This window comes from Parasteatoda tepidariorum, chromosome 10 (assembly GCF_043381705.1).
Source record: "Parasteatoda tepidariorum isolate YZ-2023 chromosome 10, CAS_Ptep_4.0, whole genome shotgun sequence".
Taxonomy (NCBI): Eukaryota; Metazoa; Arthropoda; class Arachnida; order Araneae; family Theridiidae; genus Parasteatoda; species Parasteatoda tepidariorum.
This window is the reverse complement of record NC_092213.1, coordinates 48,373,901-48,398,121: the sequence shown is the minus strand read 5'-3', so window position 1 is coordinate 48,398,121 and position 24,221 is coordinate 48,373,901. Positions and strand designations below refer to the sequence as shown.

The window sequence follows — 24,221 nt, the reverse complement described above, 5'->3', positions numbered from 1 at the left end:
AAATTTCTCATAATACTTGATCCTAAAGTTCCCTAGATTAGATTCAAAATTATTAGGTTACGGAGTTGAACATTGGAAGCCATAAACTCAAATTTTGCAGGTTGTTTAATGACGGTTATGAAATAAAATATTGTTTACCTATGTTTACTTTACACAATCACAATTTATTAAGTTTCAAAAAATATAATAACAGATAAATTCATGAGTTCAATGCTAGATCAATTACTACAAAATACAATATGTAAAAAAGCGATAATTAAAATGCAACTTGATGTACAGGAATAAAAAAAAATATTGGAATTTACAGACATCTATATTCATGATAAATATTAAAAAAAAAATGAAAATTCTTGAAACAAAAACCAAATGAATAAATATGTAAATGATGTTTAAAAAAAAGCGCAATATTTCAATACAAACAATTTATTATTAAAAATATCTGGCTTATTTATGCATTTTTATTACACTATATTATCATTGAAAACATCTGTATTAAAAGTTAACATCTATATATATTTGTGATTTCTATTATTTTTATAAATATTTTTTGTCTTAGAAAAAAATTATATTTTTTAAAATTTTTTTTTACAATTAAAGCATTGCAAAAGAAAATGATAGAAACAAATGAAAATGTTTTAAATAAAAAACTAATAATCATATAGATCATTTTACAAAAATGCTACACATTCATATAATGTTGGAATCTTTAGCATTCCCGCCACTCAAAAACTACCCCCTACAATACTGGCATTCATAAAAATATTTACAATAACATACACATAATTGGTAATTTTCATTTTGACTTACTTTCAATTATTAATATAATAAATACTGAAGAAAAAAAAGCTAGTTTCAGTCAAATATTTCATTAACAATTAAATTAGTATGCATTTCTACAACAATGTGCATGATAGTTAAAAAGCATTCCTGCAACAGTCTTTGTGGGCCAGGGGGTCATAGGCTAAGGCTTCACGATTTTGGGACCAACAGCATAGTTGTGGCAATGTGGTTAGCACAATGTACAGGCTGCTTTCATTTCCAAACAAGCTGGTTACCATTTATCCGAAGCTGGGTGAGTTTCAAGCTGCCACTGGGGATCGGATCCCACATTATGACAGTTCAGTGTCCTAACTACTGAGCCATCACAGTGTGAGTCGCACACCAAAGTCTTGGATAGTGGCGCCATTTTGGCGATGAAAGAGGAGTTCTATCCTAGAACTGGAACTGAAAATAATGCCTTGATCCTTTCTCTCTCGGGATTTGTTTAGATTATTTGCCTTTTCGTCTTACTATATTTGTTTTTGTTCTTGAGGAAATAGGTAAATAAAATAAAAGCATAATATTTATTTCCAAATTATAGTAACTCATTCCTATAGTAACTAATTCTCAACACATTACAGTGGCTTTCTTAACCCCTTCCTTCTCACTCTCGGGAAAATGACGGGGTGAGGTTTCGCCCACTATTTCTCGCTCCCGTGATATTTCTGGGCTGGAGTGTTCAGTAGTAACCCACCAATAAGAATAAAACTAATTCATTTCTTTTGACGGGAAAACATTTTATTTTTCATTTTACATACCAGATGGCAGTACCAGGATATTTTTAAGGTAATTGTAGATAGTTTATTTTAAACTAGATGTCAGCACTAATCAAATACATGTATAATATACGTGTATAAAAAAATAGGCACTTTTATGGCTGATTTCTTGAAAATTAACCGATCGTTAAGGGGTTAAGTAAGTTTCAAGGGAAAAAAATATATATTTTAAAAAAAAAAAATGCTTATTCTAAATGTCAAAAAATAATATATTTTTAATAATATATCTTGCCCTCTGCATAAGGAGGGTTTGGGTATGCCCTTGAAGAAATGTTTTTAATAATATTCAAAAAGGTAAACATGGTTATTTACCTGGATCAATAGATGCTCCAGCAATATGATAAAAAGTTAATGCAGTATCAACATCATTAATATCATTCAAAAAGTGAAAGAAAAGTAAGTAATCATCAAGGCTTATACCCTAGGGAAAAACAAACAAACATTAGATTTAATTTGAATATTGTTTTCAGAGTGTCCGGAAAGTATGGAAACAGTCATAAATACCAAGAAATAAGAATAGGATCAAAAATTATAAATACACACATAAAATATTTATAAAAGATGCATTATGATTAGGGCTGCAGGTCTGTCGCGTCGCGATGATTTCCGCGAAATTGTCATCTTTTTCCTAAAATCCGCAAATTTCTCAATATGTTTTGACTTGTGCGAAAATTGCTTAAAATTTGATTTTCTTTTCATTTTTTATTTATTATTTTTATTAAACAAATTTTTTTTTATTTTCCTGAACCTTAAATTGAACATGTAAAATTGATTAGATATTTAAGGGAGTGAGTCAATAGTGAAATGACATGGAAATAGTTCAGAGATAAGAGATAATCACAATCTTGTCAAGTAAGGTGGTCTTTCCACACTTAGGGAGGGTAATTACCTTCCTGAAGTCAGTATGAATACAAAAGAAATTGGAATCACAAAAGAAGGAAAATGTTACAAATCAAATCTTTGACAGAAAAATTGTTATACATGCCATTGCACTTTTCCTAGGCGGCTTCTTGTGATTTCTTAAATATGGATCAGTTTCTTAGATGAAGGGGGGGGGGCTAGTAGTTAGTAGGGACTAGTAGGGTTAGTAGTAGTTTGAATGTAGAATGTTTGAGTTTTCACAGCAATTGCTTCTTACAAAGCAACGGTCAAGGAATTGCGCGTTGGTGAAGGAAAATTGATCGAGTTTTGGAAATCAAAGACCAAACGCTCCAAAATTGGCAATTCGAAGTTTGTTGGTGCCTAAAAACAGTGTTGACGCAGAAAGATCGTTTTCTAAGTATAAAAATGTATTAAGTGATGAAAGACGAAGCATAAATGAGAATAATCTGACAGTGTACAATACTTTGTACCAAAATTCTGTTCATTTAAATAAAAATATTAACATTGTTTGAAATTCAAAGAAATACTTTTGTTGTGTATTTTTAAGCTTTTTTTAGTGTTTGTGCAATTTCTGTCTTTTGCATCATTTATATAAATTTTTTTTTAATTTTTAGAATTTGTGTAATTTTCATAATTTCCCGCGACAAACTTGCAGCCCTAATTATGATATAAAACTTGACACCTCAACAGCATCAAAATTTTAAATAGAAATTTATTTTTAATGCAGATTTAGATAAAATTTATATAAATTTTTTACTTATTTTTTAGAATTTGTGTAATTTTCATAATTTCCTGCGACAAACTTGCAGACCTAATTATGATATAAAACTTGACACCTCAACAGCATCAAAATTTTAAATAGAAATTTATTTTTAATGCAGATTTAGGTTCTCCAGAAAAAAGTACTGTCAAGTTTTTACAACATGATAGATTATTGTGAAAACTTGACCTATAACCTATTATAGATTGCTTTGTAACTGTAAAATGAAATTGGGTTACAAATTGTTAAAAATTGATTTATCTTGAAAAATACATTTAAGATAAAATAAATAATGTTTAATATTTTGAAAAAAATCTCTTTTGACGACGCCAAACTTGACTCAAACCTACAACCAGGGACACTCAAAGGGCAGGGCCGAATTTGTGAGAGAACGAGACAGATTTTTTACTCAATGCATATTTTTTGAGATGTTTGACTATTTCTATAAATTGTGAACACCATGTACATTGGATTAAAAAAAAACTATTACAGTGAAACCTGCCAAGTTGACCACCCTTGTAAGTTGGGCACCTGCATAAGTTGACCTCAATTATCAAGAACGGAATTTTTCCTATATAATATAAAGAAGCAAAACCTTTGTAACTTGACCACCTGTCTATCTTGTATGTTGACCACTGAAATAAGTCAATTTTATCTAGGAGTATTATGAAATTCTATTCTAAAACCCTCATAAGTTGACCAGAAAAAAAAAATTCAGAAAATTTTCTGTCATTTTTGCAATGTATGTTAAAATTTCACTTGTTTGGTGAAATAGTGTAAAAAGCTAATCTAAACCCTTTTGTGAGTTGACCATCAGGGGAAACTGTAAGGGGTCAGCTTTTGACCATTTCTTTCATCCGTTCATTGAAAACAGGTGTGTTAGTTGAAAAGTTGCTCTTCCAGTTGCAATAGTGAGCATTTGAATAAATGAATGCTCTGAAATATGCTTTGATCCTTTATTTATGGTCTTTGATCTTTAAGTGTAGTAAATAAATTTTAAAGTGTTCAAATAATTTTATTTTGTTAAAGTTTTCAAATTACATGTTTTCGTGTTCTGATATTTTAAGAAATTATATTTATTAAACACTTTATAGGCATAACTAACGAAATAATTTTTTTAAAAAAAATTAATTAAACATTAGAATTATACAATGTATCAAATTGAAGTTCATTCAGGTTTAAACACATTTCTTAAGACATTCATTTGCATATTTTCAGAATAAAATTTTTAAGTCAAGTAAAAAAAAAAAAAATTAAATAGCAACATGATATAGGAAACGGAAAAGTAAACAATGACCCACACCCTCTATAAGTTGACCACTTGTCTAAGTTGAGCACTAAAACAATGCACCACAAGTGGTCAACTTACACAAGTTTTACTGTATTGTAACTTACTCTGGAATTTTTGAAAATCTTCTTGACACGTTTTAACATCTTGATATGCTTTTTTTCTGATAATCCAGCATATGTTAAAAGCAAATCTGCAAAATCAACTTCTCGAATAAATCCTTCTGCATTTGGATTTTTTCTTTGAAACTATTAAAGAAAGAAAAGAGGTTTAGTTTTAAGTAAACACTTTGTAATTGCACTGAAATTTGCATTTAGTGAACATTTATTCAGCAATTTCTTATAAGTTAAGAAAGATCCCAATTTTTCTCAAAGTATCAGGTACAAACGATTTAGAAGTAAAAACTCTCATTTAAATAAAATTATTTTTTATGTTTTCTAAGTATATCTATGAAGAAATTTTTTAAAGTGAGAAACGATTTAACAGATAACTGATAAAAGTTTCTTTCAATTATAGAAGTAAAATTAATCTGCAATAAAAAAAAACAAAAAACAAAAAAAAAACAAGCTGCTTTTTATTTAAAACAAAAAGAGTTCACAATTGCTTAAGAGAAAAATAAATATCCTAAAAATAAAGGAATAAAAATATTCAACACTTTTGTCTTTCATAAATTTATATATTTATAAATAAATAAACCTGCCAACATGAATTCAAACTAAGAGTCAGCAATAATAGAGCCTCATTACAGTGTAAAATTTTAAAAACATGTCATTTTGCATATATTTTTTCTAACAAGAAAGTTCAAAAAACGAAAATTAATAATGAACCATTAAAAACCATTTATAATGGAACCTCACTACATTGAGAAAATTTATAAACATGTCATTACATATATTTTTTCAAACAAATAGGTCAAAAAATTAATTTTATATTATTTTGTGAAAACAAAGAAAATGTATCTTCTTGTGCCAAAAGATCTTTGCATAATTTTCTTTTAAGTAGTTACAAAAATTTTAGATATATTTCTTTTAGTTTGTAATCTCACACATTTTAAGACAAAATGTTAAGAGCTGTAGTAAAAAGGTTAAGTAAAGTGAATAGAGAAAAAAAAATTATATTCCCTTCACTGCATTTCAACACAAGAATTATTTAATAAGGTTAAAAAAATCCACGAATAATTTTACAAAGATCTTGTAATTTCAAGTATTGAAAAATCTCACATCTTTGAAAAAAAAAGAAGAAATCAAGTTATCTGAAACCATATTTTACAATTAGACTCACCTCTAAAGTCAAGATTTCAGTTTGTAATTGTTTCTGGAATTCTAAAAACTTTTCGATAGTAAGCTTTCGATCCAAGTTAGGACCAAAGAAATATGTAGATAAGGCACTACCAAAGAATTTATAACAGTTTCCAGTATTTGAATGATCTCGGTGACGCATTCCCACACTGGTCTGGCTCCGGATTATGGTCTGGACCTACGATTAAAGATATATTACGTATATCAATAATATAACTGATTAACTACTTGGGCAGGGTTTTACAAAAATCTCTACTAAGAGTAGTTTATCTATTGAACAGCATGGCGGAAAATTAAAGTGTAGTAATTTTTTTTGAAACAAGAAATTTTTTATCAGTTTTCTTAAACACTTGAATTAGCTAATGACAAAGTATTATAGTGATTATTGAGAATTATTTTAAATGGCTGAATGCTTGCAAAGCCAAAGATGCTTTTTCATACTCTGTTTTTCCAGCAAAAAAAAAATAGTCTCTCTTTGATATTCAATGAGAAATTTGTATATTAAGGAGAAATTTTCTATAAACTTCCTTAAATAGGAAACACTTAGTCGGTTGATATAGTAACAAAGAAGAAATCTAAAAATAGTAGATTGCCATGAAGTAATTCAAATCAAACATTTAGCATTAAAATAAGATTACCCTTAGTGACATTTTCTGCCAAAGAACTGTATGGATTAAAATTATTTAAAAATCAACAGCAATTTAAGCATAAGGTTATAATTTTTCAAAAATTAGAAATAAAAAGGGCTGTATTTTAAATTACCATCTTCATAAAACCATTTGGTTTTTAAATTGGAAAATCTCAATGTTTTAAGCCAAAACTTTTAATAAGGACCAATGAAATAGTACAAAAGAATTTAAAGCGTGAGGGGGTTCATGATTTTATTTGTTCTAAACAAGAATGGAGGAGGGGTATGGGCAACTTTTACATAAGACGCTTAAATCCTTTTTAATATTTTTAAATACAAAAAAAAGGTACAAGTTTCAAAATTGAAATGTAAGTTAAATTTGCGCAAAAACAGTTAAAGCAAAAAACAAGAGAAAGGGATGTTGCAACGTAATGTGATGTAAGCATAGCAAGTTTGTAATTTGCTTATTTTTAGTCACACGGAGAGGGGAGCCCATAAGTGCCAAAAATATGCTTAAATATTTGAATGACTTCTTAGTTGAATTACATCATGAAAAAAAGTGTAGAAATAAAATACACTGACACAAGTTTCAATACAAATAATGTCATTTCTTTAATTCTGAAATTTAGATAAGGTTTATATTAAAGAAAGAGTGTGGCAACAATAAACAAATAATTATTTTTATAAATTTTTTTAATTTATTTATTTATTCATTACTTTTTCTACAGAAATTCAATTTATCATTCTTCAACAATAAACCTTTCTTTTTCCAAGAATTGTGAGACATTTTAAACACACCATATATGATGTTAGACTGAATAAGATTAATTTTTATTATCATAATTGCACTGAATAAACATATAAAATACAGATTTTAATGTTTAAATACTACCAAATATTTAAACGTTATAAAAACGCAAAATTTATCTTGAAATGAACAATGTAAAAAAATTCTATTTAAATTAAGATAAAGTATCATACAAATTATTAAGCAATGATAAAATAACACACAAACTATAAAGCAATAATAAAGTATTGCAAAAATATAATATAAAAGGGGCACACAAAATATCATGATATAAAGTATCACACATAAAAACTTTTATAATGTGAATGAACATTACTCACTTTGTCAAACTCTTCATGGTCAACATTTCCATCGCCATTGAGGTCAAACATTCGAAAAGCTATTTCAAAATGTCTCTTAGACGCTGAAAAATTCAAAGCAAAATTTTGATTGCAATTATTATCAAATTAATTTTAAAAATATGTGGTCTTAACTCTGTGAATATTATTTAAAATATAAGTACTCTGTTTAAAAAAAAAAGAAAGAAAACCCAGACTAAAAAAGAAACTGTTTAATTTTAATGATAATGAATTTTCGATGAATAAAAATTTCATTCTGCTATTATAGATTTATAAAAAAGAAGTATAAGGAAAGCTAGTTTGGGATGATGAATATTGCATGCTTCATAATAACTATTTATAAGAATCCAAATAGCAGGGATAGCCTGATTGGCAGGGTGCTGGACTCCCGTTCGTTAGAACGGGAGTTCTAATCCAGTCGGCCAAAAACTCCCAGTGTAGTAAATTGTGACTGGTGCATTATAAATCTGTCGGGTCACAAGGTCCTACATGTTCACAAAACAAATCAATATCTCTGGGGGTACTGAATTGGGAATTGATAGTTCTCTGTTTCAGGTCAAAATTACAATTTGTGGATGAATGACTGGGTTCGCCCTATTAACAGGTGTGATGTATGGGTGTGGAAGAAATAAAATTCTTGGCCATAGATGGCGCCACAGGAAAACAATAACAACATATAGAATACAAGTTCTTTTTTTTTTATTTTGAATCTCCGAGATTTAAAAAAAAGGGCTTCTAACGAAAATATTGCACAAATAAGTGCTGAAAAACTTTGATTTTTAGGTCCAATAAGTTTGGATGTTATTGTTGCAGTAGAATGGTACTAATGGACTATTTGTAAAGTAGAATTTAATCTCAATAATAATCCGAAGATAGTATTGGACAAAGTGGTAAAATTTATATCTAGTTAAGTTGCATATTAATTACAAGCTTTTAAGTATTAGTTTTTTAAGTAAGCTTTCAAGTATTAAGTTCCTAGTTAGGTGTAAAAATTAATTTTTCATCTATTTACTGAAGTAAAGTTTATATATATTTTAATATAAATGAATAACAAAAGTATACTTTTTTTTAAAATTTAAATTAATAATAAATTTTATATTGTTATTTATATTAATTAAAAATGAACTTGAGTATATTTACTTTTGTTTTACTTTGTTACAAATTAAAATAGTCACAGAGTTATAGTTGAGGGTTTTATTAGGTGGGAACAACCACAAACACTAGAAAAAAATTTCTAACTTTTCCCTCTCATTCAAGCTCAAAAAAAATTTTTTTTTAAACAAATTATTATAAGAATAAACTAACCAAACAAATAAATTACATGAAAGGATTTAGGCAGATTAGCATCAAGATAAAATGAGGGACACACAGACATTTTTTTCTGCATTTATTTATGACATATTTATGACATATACATTAAGGGTAATTCTAAAATTAACTGTACTACAGTTTTCTTAATATTAATAACAAATATTTTTGAAATTGATACATAATTTTATTCAATTAGTCGCATTATATGAGACCAACGTTGAGGCTATGTTTGAGGTTCTCTATTGATATAAATTGAACAAAAATTCAGCATCAGAAAATATCTTTCAGAATTTAACCCAATTTTTACGAAAAAAAATATATTAGACATTTAGGTATTTCAAAGCAAGATTAAGACCATTTCTCTGACTTTTGAGTATTTGAATAAAATACCTTTATCTTTCTTTAATTTTTTTCCCAGACAGATGGAATTTTCTTACTTTCTACCTATTACACGACCATCAGGAATCTTATAAAAATAGTTGTTACTTTATCAACTCCTTCCTCATATGTTATTAAAAAATAAAACTTAGTTCAAATTAAAATAATTTCTAACAAAGCTGTGCAAATTAAAAATGTCTGAAACAAATACAAAAAATAAATAAAAAAGATAGAAAATCATGCTAGTTAGATACAGAATGTGATGTAAATAAATGAAAGTTTGAAAGTGAAACAAGCATAATATTTATCTTATCAATATCTAATCAATAAACATAGAACCTCGCAAACTTTCAAAGCTCATAGTGTTGTCTTTCATGAAATAATATTTTGATAAAAAATATGCATATTAAAAGGCAATTTATTTATTTTTACTCGCCTTTGCTGATAAGATTTGATTAGGGAAGATCATGCATTTAAAAATAGTAGTTTCACATTAGATGTTTGCATGATTCGAAATCTTTGTAGTTCTTCATTAGTTTGAAAATCATTGTGGTCTATAACTCTTCATTGATTCTTTAAGTTCTGATCTAAAACTGTTCTTTGAATTAAGGATGATGAGAGTTAATGAAAGTAAAAGAGACAGAAATTATTTTAGTTTGAGGATAATTGTAATGTGGTTCCTATTGCTTTCAGATGAAAAAACTGATGCATTAAAAATACCTGTCACAGGAATTTTAAATTATAATGCAGATAGAATAGGCACACTTCTGCGTGAAAAAAGATCCCTTAAGAGGATAGGGTGTGATGCATTAAAGGCTTCATCACTAACAGCAGGATTAACAGCTGATATTGCTAATGTCTATACAAGTGCTCTCAGCTCGGGTGGTTTTTTTGGTAGTATTCCTGCTGGTGCTTCTGCATTGACTTCTAAGATTGCTTACACTGTAAAATATGCTGCAGATATTGAATATGCGGATCTACGTTGTGACGAAATCCCATTTGATGAAATAAAGGAAATATTAGGGGCAAGATTTCACAAGGTAGATGATGGTTTAAGTAGGAATTATGGTGCTATTCAAGAGAACTTAAATGCAATACATGGAAATTATAAAGCAATTCGACGAGTTGAAGATAAAGTTGAAAAAAATTTTGTAGCTATACAATCTGGATTTGCAACAGTATCCAGTCAACTTGGTAAAGCAAGAGATGAAATAAAAGAAGGTTTTGAAAAGATTCAATCCTTTATAAGGAAATCCAAAGCAAAAGAGGCTACTTCGGGACTAATCACATACATAGAATATTTCCATCTTGAAAAAAATGCTCTGAAATATCTCTCTCATGAGCAACTTATTACTCATCTTGAAGCAGAAGATAGCATCTTGAATGATTTCAAAAAATCTAGAACTCCTCATTCAGCTACTAATTTACACACACTTTTAAACAATATTGTTAATCAAGGACTGGCTATACCAGAAAGTGCGAATGACGAAACAGCATTTACAGTGCTTTATTTACTGTGTTTAGGAACAAATACTTATAATTCCATCTTATCTTTTTTACTGACTGGCTACAATTACCTTGCAAATGAAAGTTACCAAAAAAGCGACTTAGAGAAATATAACCAGTACTTGTCTGTTTCTTTAAGAACATTGAAAGGTTTTACAAATTCTTTGATTGGAGTTGATAACATGAATGGATTAATTGATAAGGTTATAATTGTACTCAATACAGTAAAAACCTTAGATTTTATCAAAACTAAAAAAAGTAACATTGTTGAATTTGTTTCAAAAAAAATAAATTACTTTAATCAGATAAAATCCTATCTTCTGGCAATAAATAATTTACCCAATACCAAACCAAGGGAACAAATAAGATATAACTTTACTGCTTCTACAATAAGAACCCCTTTTATCGGATGGAAAGATCACAGAAAAATCAGTTATGCTGTTCAATATATGAATGGGGGGATTTATTCTGAAGTTAGTGATTGGTCTATCCCTTATACAATATACGGACAAGCATGTCCAGCTCTTGATATAGGAACTGCTCCACGGGATACAACACGCATTATTTTTAGAAAATTTGATCATGAGAAGCCTGAATTGGTAGGCATTATTGAAAACAACCATCAAATTGAATTTCGAGATATTCATCGGGATCTTTACAATTCAGCTTTAGAGGCAAATGAAGAAATTGCAGCATTGGATATTGATGTATTGATCAAAAATGGGGCAAACGTTACTATTCCTTTTGAAGAAGGACGTCAAGCAGTACATGCGGCTGCACAAGCGGGTAATCTAGGGACACTGTTAACTTTAGTAAACAATGGTGCTGATATTAACGCACAAGACGGGAATGGTTTTTCTCCTCTTCATATTGCAGCTGAATTAGGATATGAAAATTTCATCACAGGGCTAATCAGACATGGAGCTGATGTCAGTGTAACTTCAAACTTAGATTGGACACCATTGCATGTAGCAGCAGAAATGGGTCATATTAGAGCAATCGAAAATTTATTACAAGCTGAAAACATTGATACTGAAGCAAAGACTGTAGGTGGCTTTTCTCCACTCCATTTGACTGTGACTTCCAATAAAAATAATGCCGTAGATATGCTGTGTGCTGATGAGAGAGTCAATGTAAATATCCAATCAGAAAAAGGTCTTGCTCCAATACATTTGGCTGTTTTAGGAGGATATGAACAAACAATTAATATATTACTTAGTAAGAAAAAGATGGACATTAATTTAGAATCACATGGGAATCTGACAGCACTTCATCTAGCATCTACTACAGGGAATGCGAGGATTGTTAAGCAGCTTCTCGGAGATAACAGGACAGATGTCAATGCTCATTCTGATGAGGGTTGGACGCCACTTCACTTAGCTGTTTTGCTTAATAAAGAAGGTGTTGTTTTTGAATTACTAGGTATAAACGAGACAAACATCAATGCAAAAGGAAAAGATGAATTAACAGCCTTACACCTAGCCGCTTCAGTGGGACTGAAATCTATCTTATACATTTTAGTGAATTCGGGAGTGGAATTGGAATCGTGTGATGTACGTGATTATACACCACTTCATCTTGCTGCTGAAAAAGGACATTTAGAGATCGTTAGTTTCCTCAGTAATCAAGGAGTTAACTTAAATAAGAGACAGGAAAGTGGTTACACACCCTTGGGTCTAGCAGCTTTTAATGATCAAATAGATGTAGTTGATTTTCTTGTAGCTCAAGGAGCCAGTATTAACATAAAAAATAAAGATGGTATGTCTCTTATAGATGAAGCAGCACATATGGGTCATTTTGAAATATTAGAATTTTTTATAGAAAAAGGCGGCAATTATAACGAGAGTGCGCTGTACTGGGCAGTTTACGGAGATCAGTTAGAAATAGTTAAATATTTAATAGAGATGAAAGAAATGAATCTAACAATGAAAGACACTAATGGGAAAACACTTTTCCACTTAGCTGTAGAGTTAGATCGGCAAAACACAGTTAAGTACTTCATTGATACTAAACAGGCTGATTTTACAACTGCGGACAATATGGGCATAATGCCTTTACATTCAGCAATAGAACATGGCTACGTAAAAATAATCAACTATTTAATTGAAGCAGAAGATGCGAATGTAGACATTAAGGATAGTTACCGTAACACTCCTCTACACTATGCATCGTCTAAGAATGATCTTATAGTTGTAGTAGAAAAACTACTTGATAAAGGTGCAAAAATTGAAGCTAGAAACAAGTATGGTGAAACACCTATGCACAGTGCTTCCAAAAAAGGCATTTTAGCTGTTGTAGAAAAACTGCTAGAGAAAGGTGCAGAAATTAATGCTCCGAATACTATATATATAACACCTTTGCACTGGGCTGCTGCAGGAGGCCATTTAGCAGTAGTAGAAAAGTTGATAGAGAAAGGCGCAGATATTAATGCTACAGAGATGGGGGGCTTAACAGCTCTTCACTCTGCTGCGTCATTTAATCATTTAGCTGTGGTAGAAAAGTTGATAGAGAAAGGTGCAGATTTTAAAGCTATGGATATACGTGGTGCAACGGTTCTGCACTGGGCTGCTACAGGAGGTGGTCTAGCGGTATTAGAAAAAATGATAGCGAGAGGTTTAGATATTGAAGCCAAGGATGGACGTGGCGCAACCCCCCTGCAATGGGCAGCTTCAGGAGGTCAGTTAGCTGTAGTAGAAAAGTTGATAGAGAAAGGTGCAGATATTGAAGTCAAGGAAGATGGGGGGTTAACAGCCCTGCACTTGGCTGCTTTATTTGATCATTTGACTGTAGTAGAAAAACTGCTAGAGAAAGGTGCGAACATTGAAGCTAGAAATGAAGAAGGTGAAACAGCTTTGCACAGTGTTTCCAAAAAAGGTCTTATAGCTGCTGTCGAAAAGCTAATAGATAAAGGTGCAGAAATTGATGCACTGAATATTGTAGATGCAACGCCTTTGCACTGGGCAGCTGCATTAGGTCATTTAGCTGTAGTAGAAAAGTTGATAGAGAAAGGTGCAGATATTCATGTTAAAGATACAGGAGGTGCAACACCTTTGCACTGGGCTGCTATGGGAGGTAGTTTAGCAGTATTAGAAAAGTTGATTGAGAATGGTGCCGATATTAATGCTAAGGATAATACAGGTGAAACACCTCTTTATAAGGCTGCTAGTTACTTACGCTTAGTAGTAGTTGAAAAGCTTGTAGAAAAAGGAGCGGATGTTAATGCTAAGGATAATACGGTTAGATCATGTCTGTACACAACTGAGACTGCCAAAAGTGGAGAATTAATTAATTGCCTCAGAAATATATTACTTACTTAAAATGAGACTAGCAATTGATTCATATATTGGATCTGAAGTTTTACCACTAAGATGACTTAGTCTATGTCTACACTTAATAAAATAAAATAAAACTTTTTTTTGCTATGCAAATTGTTTAAGATATTTTTTTTACAGCACAGACATAGAAGGCTAAATCGTGTTAGCTGTATTTAGCCTTATAGAAATTCGTACAGAGAACTGTAATTATACACATAAATTTTTACACTGGCATATTAATGTTTCCTAACAAGCAGGAAATTAAAATGGTTAAACTGAGATAAATAGAACTGTCATAAATAATGATTTACTAAGCGGAACTATGCTTTCTGATTTTATTGCTAGACCAAATAGGAAGGAGAAAATATAAACCCATTGTTGGCATATTTCCCGAGGAAAATAGCTCACAATTTACCTTAAGAGATTACTTAATAAATTTGAAGATATTAGATCAAAAATTGATTACTAAAGCATATTAATAAATAAAAAAAGCACAATTATAAATGCTACAGTGAAACCTGTTATGTTGAACTCAATGCTGAAGTTGGATAAAAATATTTGAAGGAACTCATATCTTTATAGGGTATATGTCATAGTTGACTGATTTTTTATTCTAATGTGTGAGTATCAAATTTTAACAAAAAATTTCAATAACTTAAGTTACATAACTAGTAATTATTTTATTTTATTACTAAAAAGTTACAATTTTAACATTTAAATTTTAAACAAAAAAAATTTAAAAAATTATGCTTTAATTATTATTTAAATTAATAAAAAATTAAATAAAATAGTTATTCATAGCAATAATTACTAATATTCATCACAAAGAGTATGTTCCTGCTTAATCAAAATGCCAAACATAAACTGAAACAGCCAAAACTGTATGAAAGATAAATCTAGTAATCAATTAAGCTTTTAGAGTAATTATAAAGTTTAACTTTTACACTTTTTTTTTCTAATAAGTATAAATATGTCTGCTGAAGGGATCAGCCAGTTTAAAAAATCAAATATTCTCAGAATGAATGTGACCTCCCTACTTTATTTCCATATTTACCTGATATTATCTTAATGATTTGTGTTATTATTTCATTTCTGAGTGATAAGTATATATTTTCAATATGTAATGCAAATATGAATTTGAAATTAGTTACATCATATTGTATTAAACAAAATAACATGAATGCACATAAAACAAAAATTCTTTATTTTTTTTTAATTATCATTTTTAATTTATAATCAAAAAGAATATTTTAATAGTATACAATTTAAGAACTTAGATATATTTGTTTTCCAAAGATATAAAAATAATGCTATTCCTATAACAGCCTTACTTAAATATGTTTGCATGCAGCAATTACAAAGATGAAACTTCCGATACCTACTTCTCCAAATAATAACTGCATTACAAATATATTAAAACTGAAAATACACTGAGAAAAAAAAAAAAGAAGCAAAATTCTACCTGACAAAATTGTAAGAAGAAACATATATTCTGAAAATCCAATCAGTCCAGAAGCACCCAATTTGTAAAAAATGCTTTCTTTGTTGGGAGTCAAAACAGTCTTGTTTGCATCCTGACAAGAATATATTCTTAATATTAAAATATCAGTAAAGTAAAGAAATTAGAAACTATTAACTAAACTTAGAACTAATTTCAATTTATACTTTAAAATTTTCTATTTAATTCTATTTTATAAATTAATTTTATATACTTAATTTCATATGTTAATTAAATAAAATTTGATTTGATTTGATTAACATGTATTCTGAAAATCCAATCAGGCCAGAAGCACCCAATTTGTAAAAAATGCTTTCTTTGTTGGGAGTCAAAACAGTCTTGTTTGCATCCAGACAAGAATATATTCTTAATATTAAAATATCAGTAAAGTTAAGAAATTAGAAACTATTAACTAAACTTAGAACTAATTTAAATTTACACTAGAAAAATTTTATTTAACTAAAACAGGACATGCTGTATTTTTAAAATATAACTCAACTCATTTTATTTAGCTTTAAATTAGTGGATTTTGCATTCAATAAGTGTATAAAATGACCCCTGAATTCATACTTATTGAAAAACAAATTTTTAACCAATTATAAAACTCAGTTATTCAAATTAATCTGCTGTTTTACTACCACCTTTTATTAGAAAATAATTTGCACTTTACAATAACATTCCAAAAGTAGTGCTTAAAGTTAAAGAAGATATCTTTCAGATTTCTTAAATCAAAAAAACCATCTCGAAAGATTTTCAGTGTAGTGGGAAAGATTTTATTTTTGTTATAAAAAGTTTCAATTTTGTGATAATAGCGTAAATTTCCACATTTGTATTTATCTATATTTCAAATTTTTTTTTAAAGATAAGCGTCATTTGTTTCTCAAAAAAAATTGTGCCCAAAAGAATTATTATTGTCGAACTTGACTCCCAAACTTTCATTGTATTTAGGAGTTCGAAAAGTCACATTATACACTAAAAAATACTATATTTGAAGCATAGAAATTGGATTAATAATTTTAGAATAGTCAAATTAATAAAAATTTTTTTCACTTAAGCATTATGTTAACAGCTTGATAAAATTGAAGGTAAATGCAGTCTAAAATATTTTTATGATTCAATAAAAGTAAATTTTTAAAATTTATAACAAAATTGTTTAGATTGATAATTCAGTTTAAAAATTAAATACCTTATTATAATAAAATAAAAATACTTAATTTTATTGCAGCCTTTACAATAAAAATTGATAAAAACCCTCATTTTTAGCTATTCAATGTTCAAAATTAAAATATCATAAATAAAATTACATGATAAAAATTACGATAAAAATGAGTACATTTTAGCATATTTCATAATCAATATATTCACTGTTATTGAAAAAATATCTTTGCTCAAGACTATGTATTCAATATTCAAAGATAAAACTGTTAGTAGAACTGTATGTTTGAAATAACAAATCTTTTGCAGCAAATCTCATAAATGAATAGGATACCTTATTTTAGTAATTACAACTAATCATTTAAAAATATAACATTATCTATTTCCAAACAACTTTAAAGAGCTTACAGGATTAGAAATGTCATCCTAATGAATAATTATTTTTGCTAACATTTCAATGAACATTGAGGTGATAGGTCAGCATTTACACATGATATAAGTGTATTTGTTAACCCTTTCGCGACGCAAAGCGCGAAAGCGCGCTTACCGCTGAGGCCGGCAGTCTCTCTAGCGTGTGTCTCCCCAGGGCCGGAGGGTTTTTCGATGTTAAGCCTAATTCCATGAAATTACCGAAATATCAGCGCGTTGTTTAATATTGTTCTGTAGAGTATTTAAGTGACATATGCTTTATATATATTTCTATGGATACTTTATTTACTTAAGTTATTTCTTGTTTAAATGTAATATAAATATTAATAAGTTTAAATATTTTGCATAATTTCCTCTATTTCCAGCTCAGTTAAAAATTTTCGACGCTTCGACATTCTAACGGTAAAAAGAAAAAAAATTCAAGCCTACAAGATCTAATTATCCACTAAAAACTAATCCGAAAGTCGAAAGTAGCGAGAGAAAAAAAAAAAACTCCCTTACTTACTGTAAATAAATGTCACGTGCTAATTTAAAGAGCCCTCATAAAATATTCCCCCCCCTCCACTCCTTCCCCTAAAATCCACGTGAATGTACTTTCATCTTGAGTAGAAGGTCAAATCTACATGTATCTGAAACCATATGGACATACAATGCCATCTTTTGGAAGAAATTTAATTTTTTAAAACATTCCGAAACGCTGGCACAAATAAGTGACGGTCGGGGGTGAACGAGAAAACTCTCTGACACGCGGGTGTGTCGGCCGGGAAGTGAGCGCGTTTCTTGCTGACACATATATGTGACAGTCGGCTCGAAAGGGTTAAGAAAATATCCTTCATTCATGTCTTTAATAGTTTTATATTAAGATAGTCATTAATAGAATTTATATGCATTTAATAATAAAATAATTAATGATAGGTCTATTATTATTTTATTATTGAATGCATAAAAAATAAGGTATAAGCTGTAACATTCAGATTATCAAACCTCCTCTAAATTCAATCCCCTTAAACATTCATAGTCTTTTAAAAGTCCCTGGAAAGCATACCTGCCAACATTGGAGAAATAAAATAACAGAGATTTTTCTAGTGGCATTTTTAGGCTATGAGTAAAGTTTCGATGCATCATGCATAATCATGTAAGTCAAAATTAGAAATTAAAAATAATATAAGCATTTACATTTAGGTATATAAATCAGATTTTTTTGTTAAAATAGGTATATAAATCTTAATCTAAAGAAGATTTTTTTGCTTATAATTTAAAAAAATAAGCAAAAAAAAAAAAAAAAAATAAANAAATTAAAAAAAAAAAAAAAAAAAAAAAAAAAAAAGGTCTAAATGAAAGACTTTTTAAATTTTATTTTTGCCATCAGAGGATATTTAATTGAAATTTTTTTTTTTAAAATTTCTTCAACAAACATGGAGAAATTTGAAAATATACAGGTAAACAGGAGATAGTCGTAAAATACAGGAGCCTTTGTTAAAAAACAGGAGACTTGGCAGGTATGAGATAGGGTGTGAACTGGACTTCTGAGGGAGTGAAAAAGACTTTACGATGAGTCATCTTTAAGATCAAGATTATCTCATTACATAATTTTCTGTCGACGACTAACTGTGAGATTGGTGATGCAATTCATTCAGGTTTACTACAAATGAAAATTTTGTATACATCACATGTATATAGCAATTTGTAATTTAAAACACAGAACAAATAATTGGCTTATGAGAGTATGTAGATAAGCTTTCTAACCAACACATCACAAAGCAAAAGTACAGGGTTTTATATGCATAAATAAGTTTCATGCACTAATAACAAATTACAATATTAATAAGACACTTAAACAAAACTACTTTTAGTAATTCTAATGTTTTACACTGAACATTTATATGAATACTCAATTAGGTTTTAATGTTCTTAATATAGATATTGTACATGCACAATGATTTGAGAGATTTTTCATAAAAAAATTTATAATAAATAAAATATCTAACCAGAGTGTCACAAAATAACTTGGACATATATATACTGTAATTTTAGCGCTTATTAAAATATCACAAACAAACTTTCAAAGAGACATCACGCAGATCTGTAAACAGACCAAAACACTTTTTGCTAGAGGCCTGACCTTAATTCAAATATTGATATTTTGTTCCATTCCTTGCATAAGATTTTTTTCAAGGATTCCAAACTCTTATGAGGTTCAGAACAAACTCTAATCTTCAAGACAGACCAAATTTATTTAATCCAAATCTGGGGAATGAGAACATATTGCCAACTTAAAAGTATACTGTAGCAAAAATCAGAATAGTATAGAACTTTTATTTAATACAAATAAAATAATTATTAAAAAAAATTCATTCATTGAATCAAAAATTCTTCTTAATACAAATAAATATGAATGATTTTGGTAATCTTATTTAAAAATTTGACATCAATCTTAAGTAAATACAATGGCTACTAGATTCTTTAAGAAAGTGAGGAAATGTGCCATTATTAAATGCCGTTATTAATGAGTGTGCTCGAGCAAAAGTCTGATGGAATATTTTTAAAGCCATTTTACGACCAGAGAAGCATCATTACATCTCCTAAAATGAGTTTGCAGTGGAAATATTTTGTTTTAAATTTTGTCCCAATTATTTTTTGTCACCCTCTATTTAGATTAATAAGATTTTTTGTAAAGAAAACTAATTTACAGTAAAAATCTTTAATTTGACATTCAAAGATAAAATGCAAAAGCAAGAAAACATGCTGACAGAATAAATAATAAACCTACAGCAGTTTGCACATCAATTTCTAACTTTCCAGGAACATGAAAAGCATCAGCCTGGAAAATGAAAAAGTCACGCAGAGGCACATTTATTACACATAAGCTAGTAAGCAGTACAGTATAAACAATACATAGAAAGAGAAATACAGAATGAGCAAAGAAGTTCATGTAATACATATTAATCAATAGTATTAAATATTAAAGTACTCATATGAACAACATTTAACACTTCATTTTTTGCCAGAGATTCATATTTTTAATCAAAATTTAAAGTAACACAAATGATAAATCAAAGAAATGTATATCAAATGTATTTTAAAATCTTAAAAATAAAGAAGAACACACAAGTCTAGTTTCCTTACCTTAATTTCAACTTTTTTGTATTGATCAAGACCCAGGCCTTTGTAGACATAAAAAAAAATAAATAATTAGAATAAATAAATAATTATTTTCCCATTCTTATAAAACACAGACATAAACAGAATTTTGGTACATATAGTACTATAAATTTTGTTAGATTTGAGACATTTTCATTAAAATTATTGTTTCAAGCAACATTTATTTTGATGAAAATGTTTCAAACAACCTTTTTACAAATAAATTTATTGCATTGTGAACAAATAAGTATTACAAAGTATCAGCTACCATACTTTATATATTGGGTATGGGTAATAAACAAATAATAATAATTTCTTAAGATATGAGCAACAATATATATGCATACAGATATTTTGCAAAGATATGGGGAAAAAGAAGACAACGGTCTATACACATTTGAAATCTTTACAAGGAAATTTAAGTACACTTACAAAATTTTTAAAGTACAGTTTAAAATAATTCCTATTAAGGAAATTAACCTCCTCTGCAGTTCATATTTAAAAATATTTTTATAAAAATTTTTTTTTTTTTAATATTGTATTATATTTTCTAAGATAGTTAGTATTTTTTTTTAACAATATCTCTCTTATAGTATACAAGATGTCTAAAATTTAATCAAAAAGTAATTCTTACAGAAAGTCCCTGATTCTAATGAAAAATTGTTAGTTTTTTATTTAAAGGATATACAATAGGATTTTAGATGGAACAGCATATTGGGTAAGTGGTCTTTATGGCTTTTGCAATATTTTCACTATCTTTTTTGCTTTGCAATGATGTTTATGAACTTCATTGATAGAACACTTAATTTGTTTTTTCAAGGACGTACTATCTTAAGCGTGCGGGCACAAAATTTAGGCTCCAAAAATCAGAATTATCAAAGAACGAAGACTAATAGGGTTTAATTACATGATCTCGACAGCCGATTCTAATCACTAAAACTTAGATGAACAGGAAATGACTCAACAAAACTCAAAATATTATCTAATAAAAAAATCCCATTGTTTTTTCAAGTCGTTCTTCATTTTTAATAATCATGAAGCAGCAGTAAGTAATCTCTTAATCAGTAGTCACTTTTCCTCTTAAGATTTTATTGCACAAATAGTGTATAATTCAAATTGTGCATTAATTTCGAGATATCTGTTCCTTTTTGTTTCTTTGTAGCTGGAATTTTCTTTATCTAAATGCAATACATTTGAAGAAAAAGAAAAGATAACTTAAAAGGTGAAAAGTATAACTAAAGAAGAAAAAATACAATATTTTTATTTTCAGCAAATATGTTCCTCAAAATCCAAGTAAAGAAAAGTTTAACTTTGTGCAACGTATGTATAAAGCAAAATGACATGAAAAGAGCGCAAGTAATGCCACATAAACTGACAATACTATAGTTTTGGTTCTATGAAGAAGCATCTCTGTGTTTTCCATTTTCATTCTGTGCTTTGACACTAAACAAGGATTTTTATTATTGAAACAAATTGCATTTCTGTTTGTTTTGCATTGGTTAGCTTTATTTAAAACCCTAAAGCGTTTGACTAAAAAAAAAAAAAATAGCAACAATAAATTTATAAGAAAAGCATTTTAATGTGCTCTAATACTACAATAATTTAAATTTTTTTGCGAATTTGACATTTATAGTTAGATTATTAGCGATTTTGTAAGGGATAATCTTTGTACAAGTTTCCTTTTTTTTGTGTGAATTTTGAACTTTTAAAAGTATAAGATATATTCCATCACTAGAATTAAAGTTAATACCTTCAGGTTGCTTAACACCAGGAGTTAAAGAGCGAAGAAAATCTTCAGGTGTCATAAATATTTCTGATTCACCTTGTTCAGTATATACTCGAAGGGTAGCAAAATATCGAAATATTTTATCAGGTGTAGAGTATGCACGAATACGATTTTCATATTCAATGATCTAGAAAAAAGTAAACCAATTAATAGCATAATTTAAAAATCATAAATTAAATTCATTTGGCCTTTTGAAATTAAATATTAATTTTAGAAATGATTTTTTGGAGCTTAATAAATGATCTTTAACCTAAATAATGTAGGAAATTGTAAAAATTAAAAAGAAAATTAAGTGAAAACATTTCCAATTAAAAATAAAACATACAACTTTTACAAAGTATTTTTTGTTTATCAAAAAGGTCATTTTACTATACCTAAAAAATAAATTATTTGAGTCCTTAAATTATTATAAAAAACGCATACAGTCAATTTTATAACTCACTTTTTGGATAACTCAAAGAAAATTTAAAGCCCCAATCCTAATGCATAGGCTTAAACTCAACTTTTAATAATTTGTCTAAAACTTAAAGTTTTATAAATTAATTTGTTAAAACTCAAAAGAAATTTTCCTTTCCAAAACAATCTTCTATCTAAATCAATATTTTCCTCAAATTACACTGATAATACCAAAACATTATCCAGTTAAGACTTTAGGAATAAAAAAAAATCTAATCATTCCTCCACAAACCAGTCTTAAATTTCCCTAATGTCAATGCGGTTTTTTTCTTTTTCCAAAAGTAAAATTTGAAATAATGTCTGAACTAGAAAGATAGAACATTTTTAAGAGTTTCTATAATAAAAAAATTATAGTCTGAAAAATAAATTTAAGGAGAACTACTAAATTAGGAGTGAACAACCTGCGGCCCAGCGACTGTTGATGCATGCCCGTGAAAACTTCTGAAAACAATAAATTTTTGTGAAAAAAAAAAAATTCTAAAACTTTTAACTGCACATTTGAATTACCTCTTTTTATTAGTTCAATTTGCACAGATTTTTTAAAACTGTTTACTCTTTGTAATGTATCTTGTTTTAATTTTTTTTAGCTGCTGAGACTTTTTTTTATGAAAACACAAAAGAAAAAAGGTTTCCTTTTTAAAATTCATAAAATCTCTAATTCAAGAAATAGAAATAATATCTGAAGCAAAAAACCAAATAAGTATCGAATCTTTCTTTGTGCTATAATGGTTTTGTTTAAACACTAAAAGTTGTCTTTAATAAAAATATTTAATTCACACGTATTACTCATTAAAATATGTATATTTTCTTCACACTTTCATTCTGAATGATGTGGAGACACAGCTGTTTATTAGAGTTATGAGCAATATTAATTTTAAATTTTTGTTGGTTTTTAAGATAAAATGTTTTCAAAATAAATTTATAAAAAAATCTGGAATATTAAAATTTATTATTATGAAGCTCAAATTTTAAACTTCTTTTACTGCTTCAAGTTACCTAAGTCTTACCAAATTTTAAAACCTGATAAGATTCTTTTGGCTATGCTGAACAGTAATATTCAAAAATAATTAATCATTAAAGGAAGGGCTCACCTTTCGATCTCTGAAGCCAGGCCTATCTTTCTTTTTCTTTTCCTCTTTTACTTCAATTTCACTCTCTTCTTCATTGTCTTCAGATTTTTTTGATTTCTTTTTGCTTTCAGTAAGGGCAGTAGCGGCATCTACCTTCCAAGATTTTGTAATCCTACCATACAGGTCCTTTGCGTAATCAAGCCTGAAAAGTAGATTCCCAAATATTTTTTATGTTTTGAAAGGAAACATTTAAAAAATCACATAAATAACATTATTAGAAAAAAAAACACTCTTCAGAGAAATGAATAATCAGTTATAGTACTAATTAACTTGATTGAGTACACATAAAAAAAGTACACATATCAACCCTTTATAGTAATGTTGTATTAAAATATTTTCGGGATTGAGACTGATTAATAAAAACAAATTCATTTAACTTATTACTTAAAATTAATTTGATTTTGAAGACTATTTTTTTAGGGAAAGGTAGGTTGGAATTTCAAAATTTTATCCACTATAAAGAATTGACTATAAACTTGAACTACTGCACTTATAAACAACTGAATTTATAAATTCTGTT

General features: G+C 28.4%; 2 protein-coding genes across 4 annotated transcripts in view; one reads left to right on the top strand and one right to left on the bottom strand.

Annotated features, from left to right (window-relative positions):
* Positions 1 to 24,221, bottom strand: part of LOC107456194 (calcium uptake protein 1 homolog, mitochondrial) — a 33,694-nt gene that overhangs the window by 3,695 nt on the left and 5,778 nt on the right. For 2 of the 3 annotated variants that reach the window (XM_071186048.1, XM_016073982.3), the window contains exons 3-11: positions 23,663 to 23,843; positions 22,080 to 22,242; positions 20,315 to 20,352; positions 19,959 to 20,009; positions 15,569 to 15,680; positions 7,580 to 7,662; positions 5,807 to 6,001; positions 4,633 to 4,773; positions 1,908 to 2,016 (exon numbers count right to left, since the gene is read on the bottom strand). In XM_071186048.1, the coding sequence (XP_071042149.1) occupies positions 1,908 to 2,016; positions 4,633 to 4,773; positions 5,807 to 6,001; positions 7,580 to 7,662; positions 15,569 to 15,680; positions 19,959 to 20,009; positions 20,315 to 20,352; positions 22,080 to 22,242; positions 23,663 to 23,843 (1,073 nt within the window). The remainder of the gene's footprint in view (positions 1 to 1,907; positions 2,017 to 4,632; positions 4,774 to 5,806; positions 6,002 to 7,579; positions 7,663 to 15,568; positions 15,681 to 19,958; positions 20,010 to 20,314; positions 20,353 to 22,079; positions 22,243 to 23,662; positions 23,844 to 24,221) is intronic. The other variant, XM_016073985.3, reaches the window with a different exon arrangement.
* LOC122270821 (alpha-latrotoxin-Lh1a) lies at positions 9,618 to 14,220 on the top strand. Its single transcript, XM_043049742.2, has one exon. The coding sequence runs from the start codon at positions 9,898 to 9,900 to the stop codon at positions 14,107 to 14,109; it is 4,212 nt and encodes a 1,403-aa protein (XP_042905676.1). The 5' UTR covers positions 9,618 to 9,897; the 3' UTR covers positions 14,110 to 14,220.

Excerpts from the sequence above, each read along its gene's own strand:
- LOC122270821 (XM_043049742.2), top strand. The coding sequence starts at position 9,898 with ATGATGAGAGTTAATGAAAGTAAAAGAGACAGAAATTATTTTAGTTTG.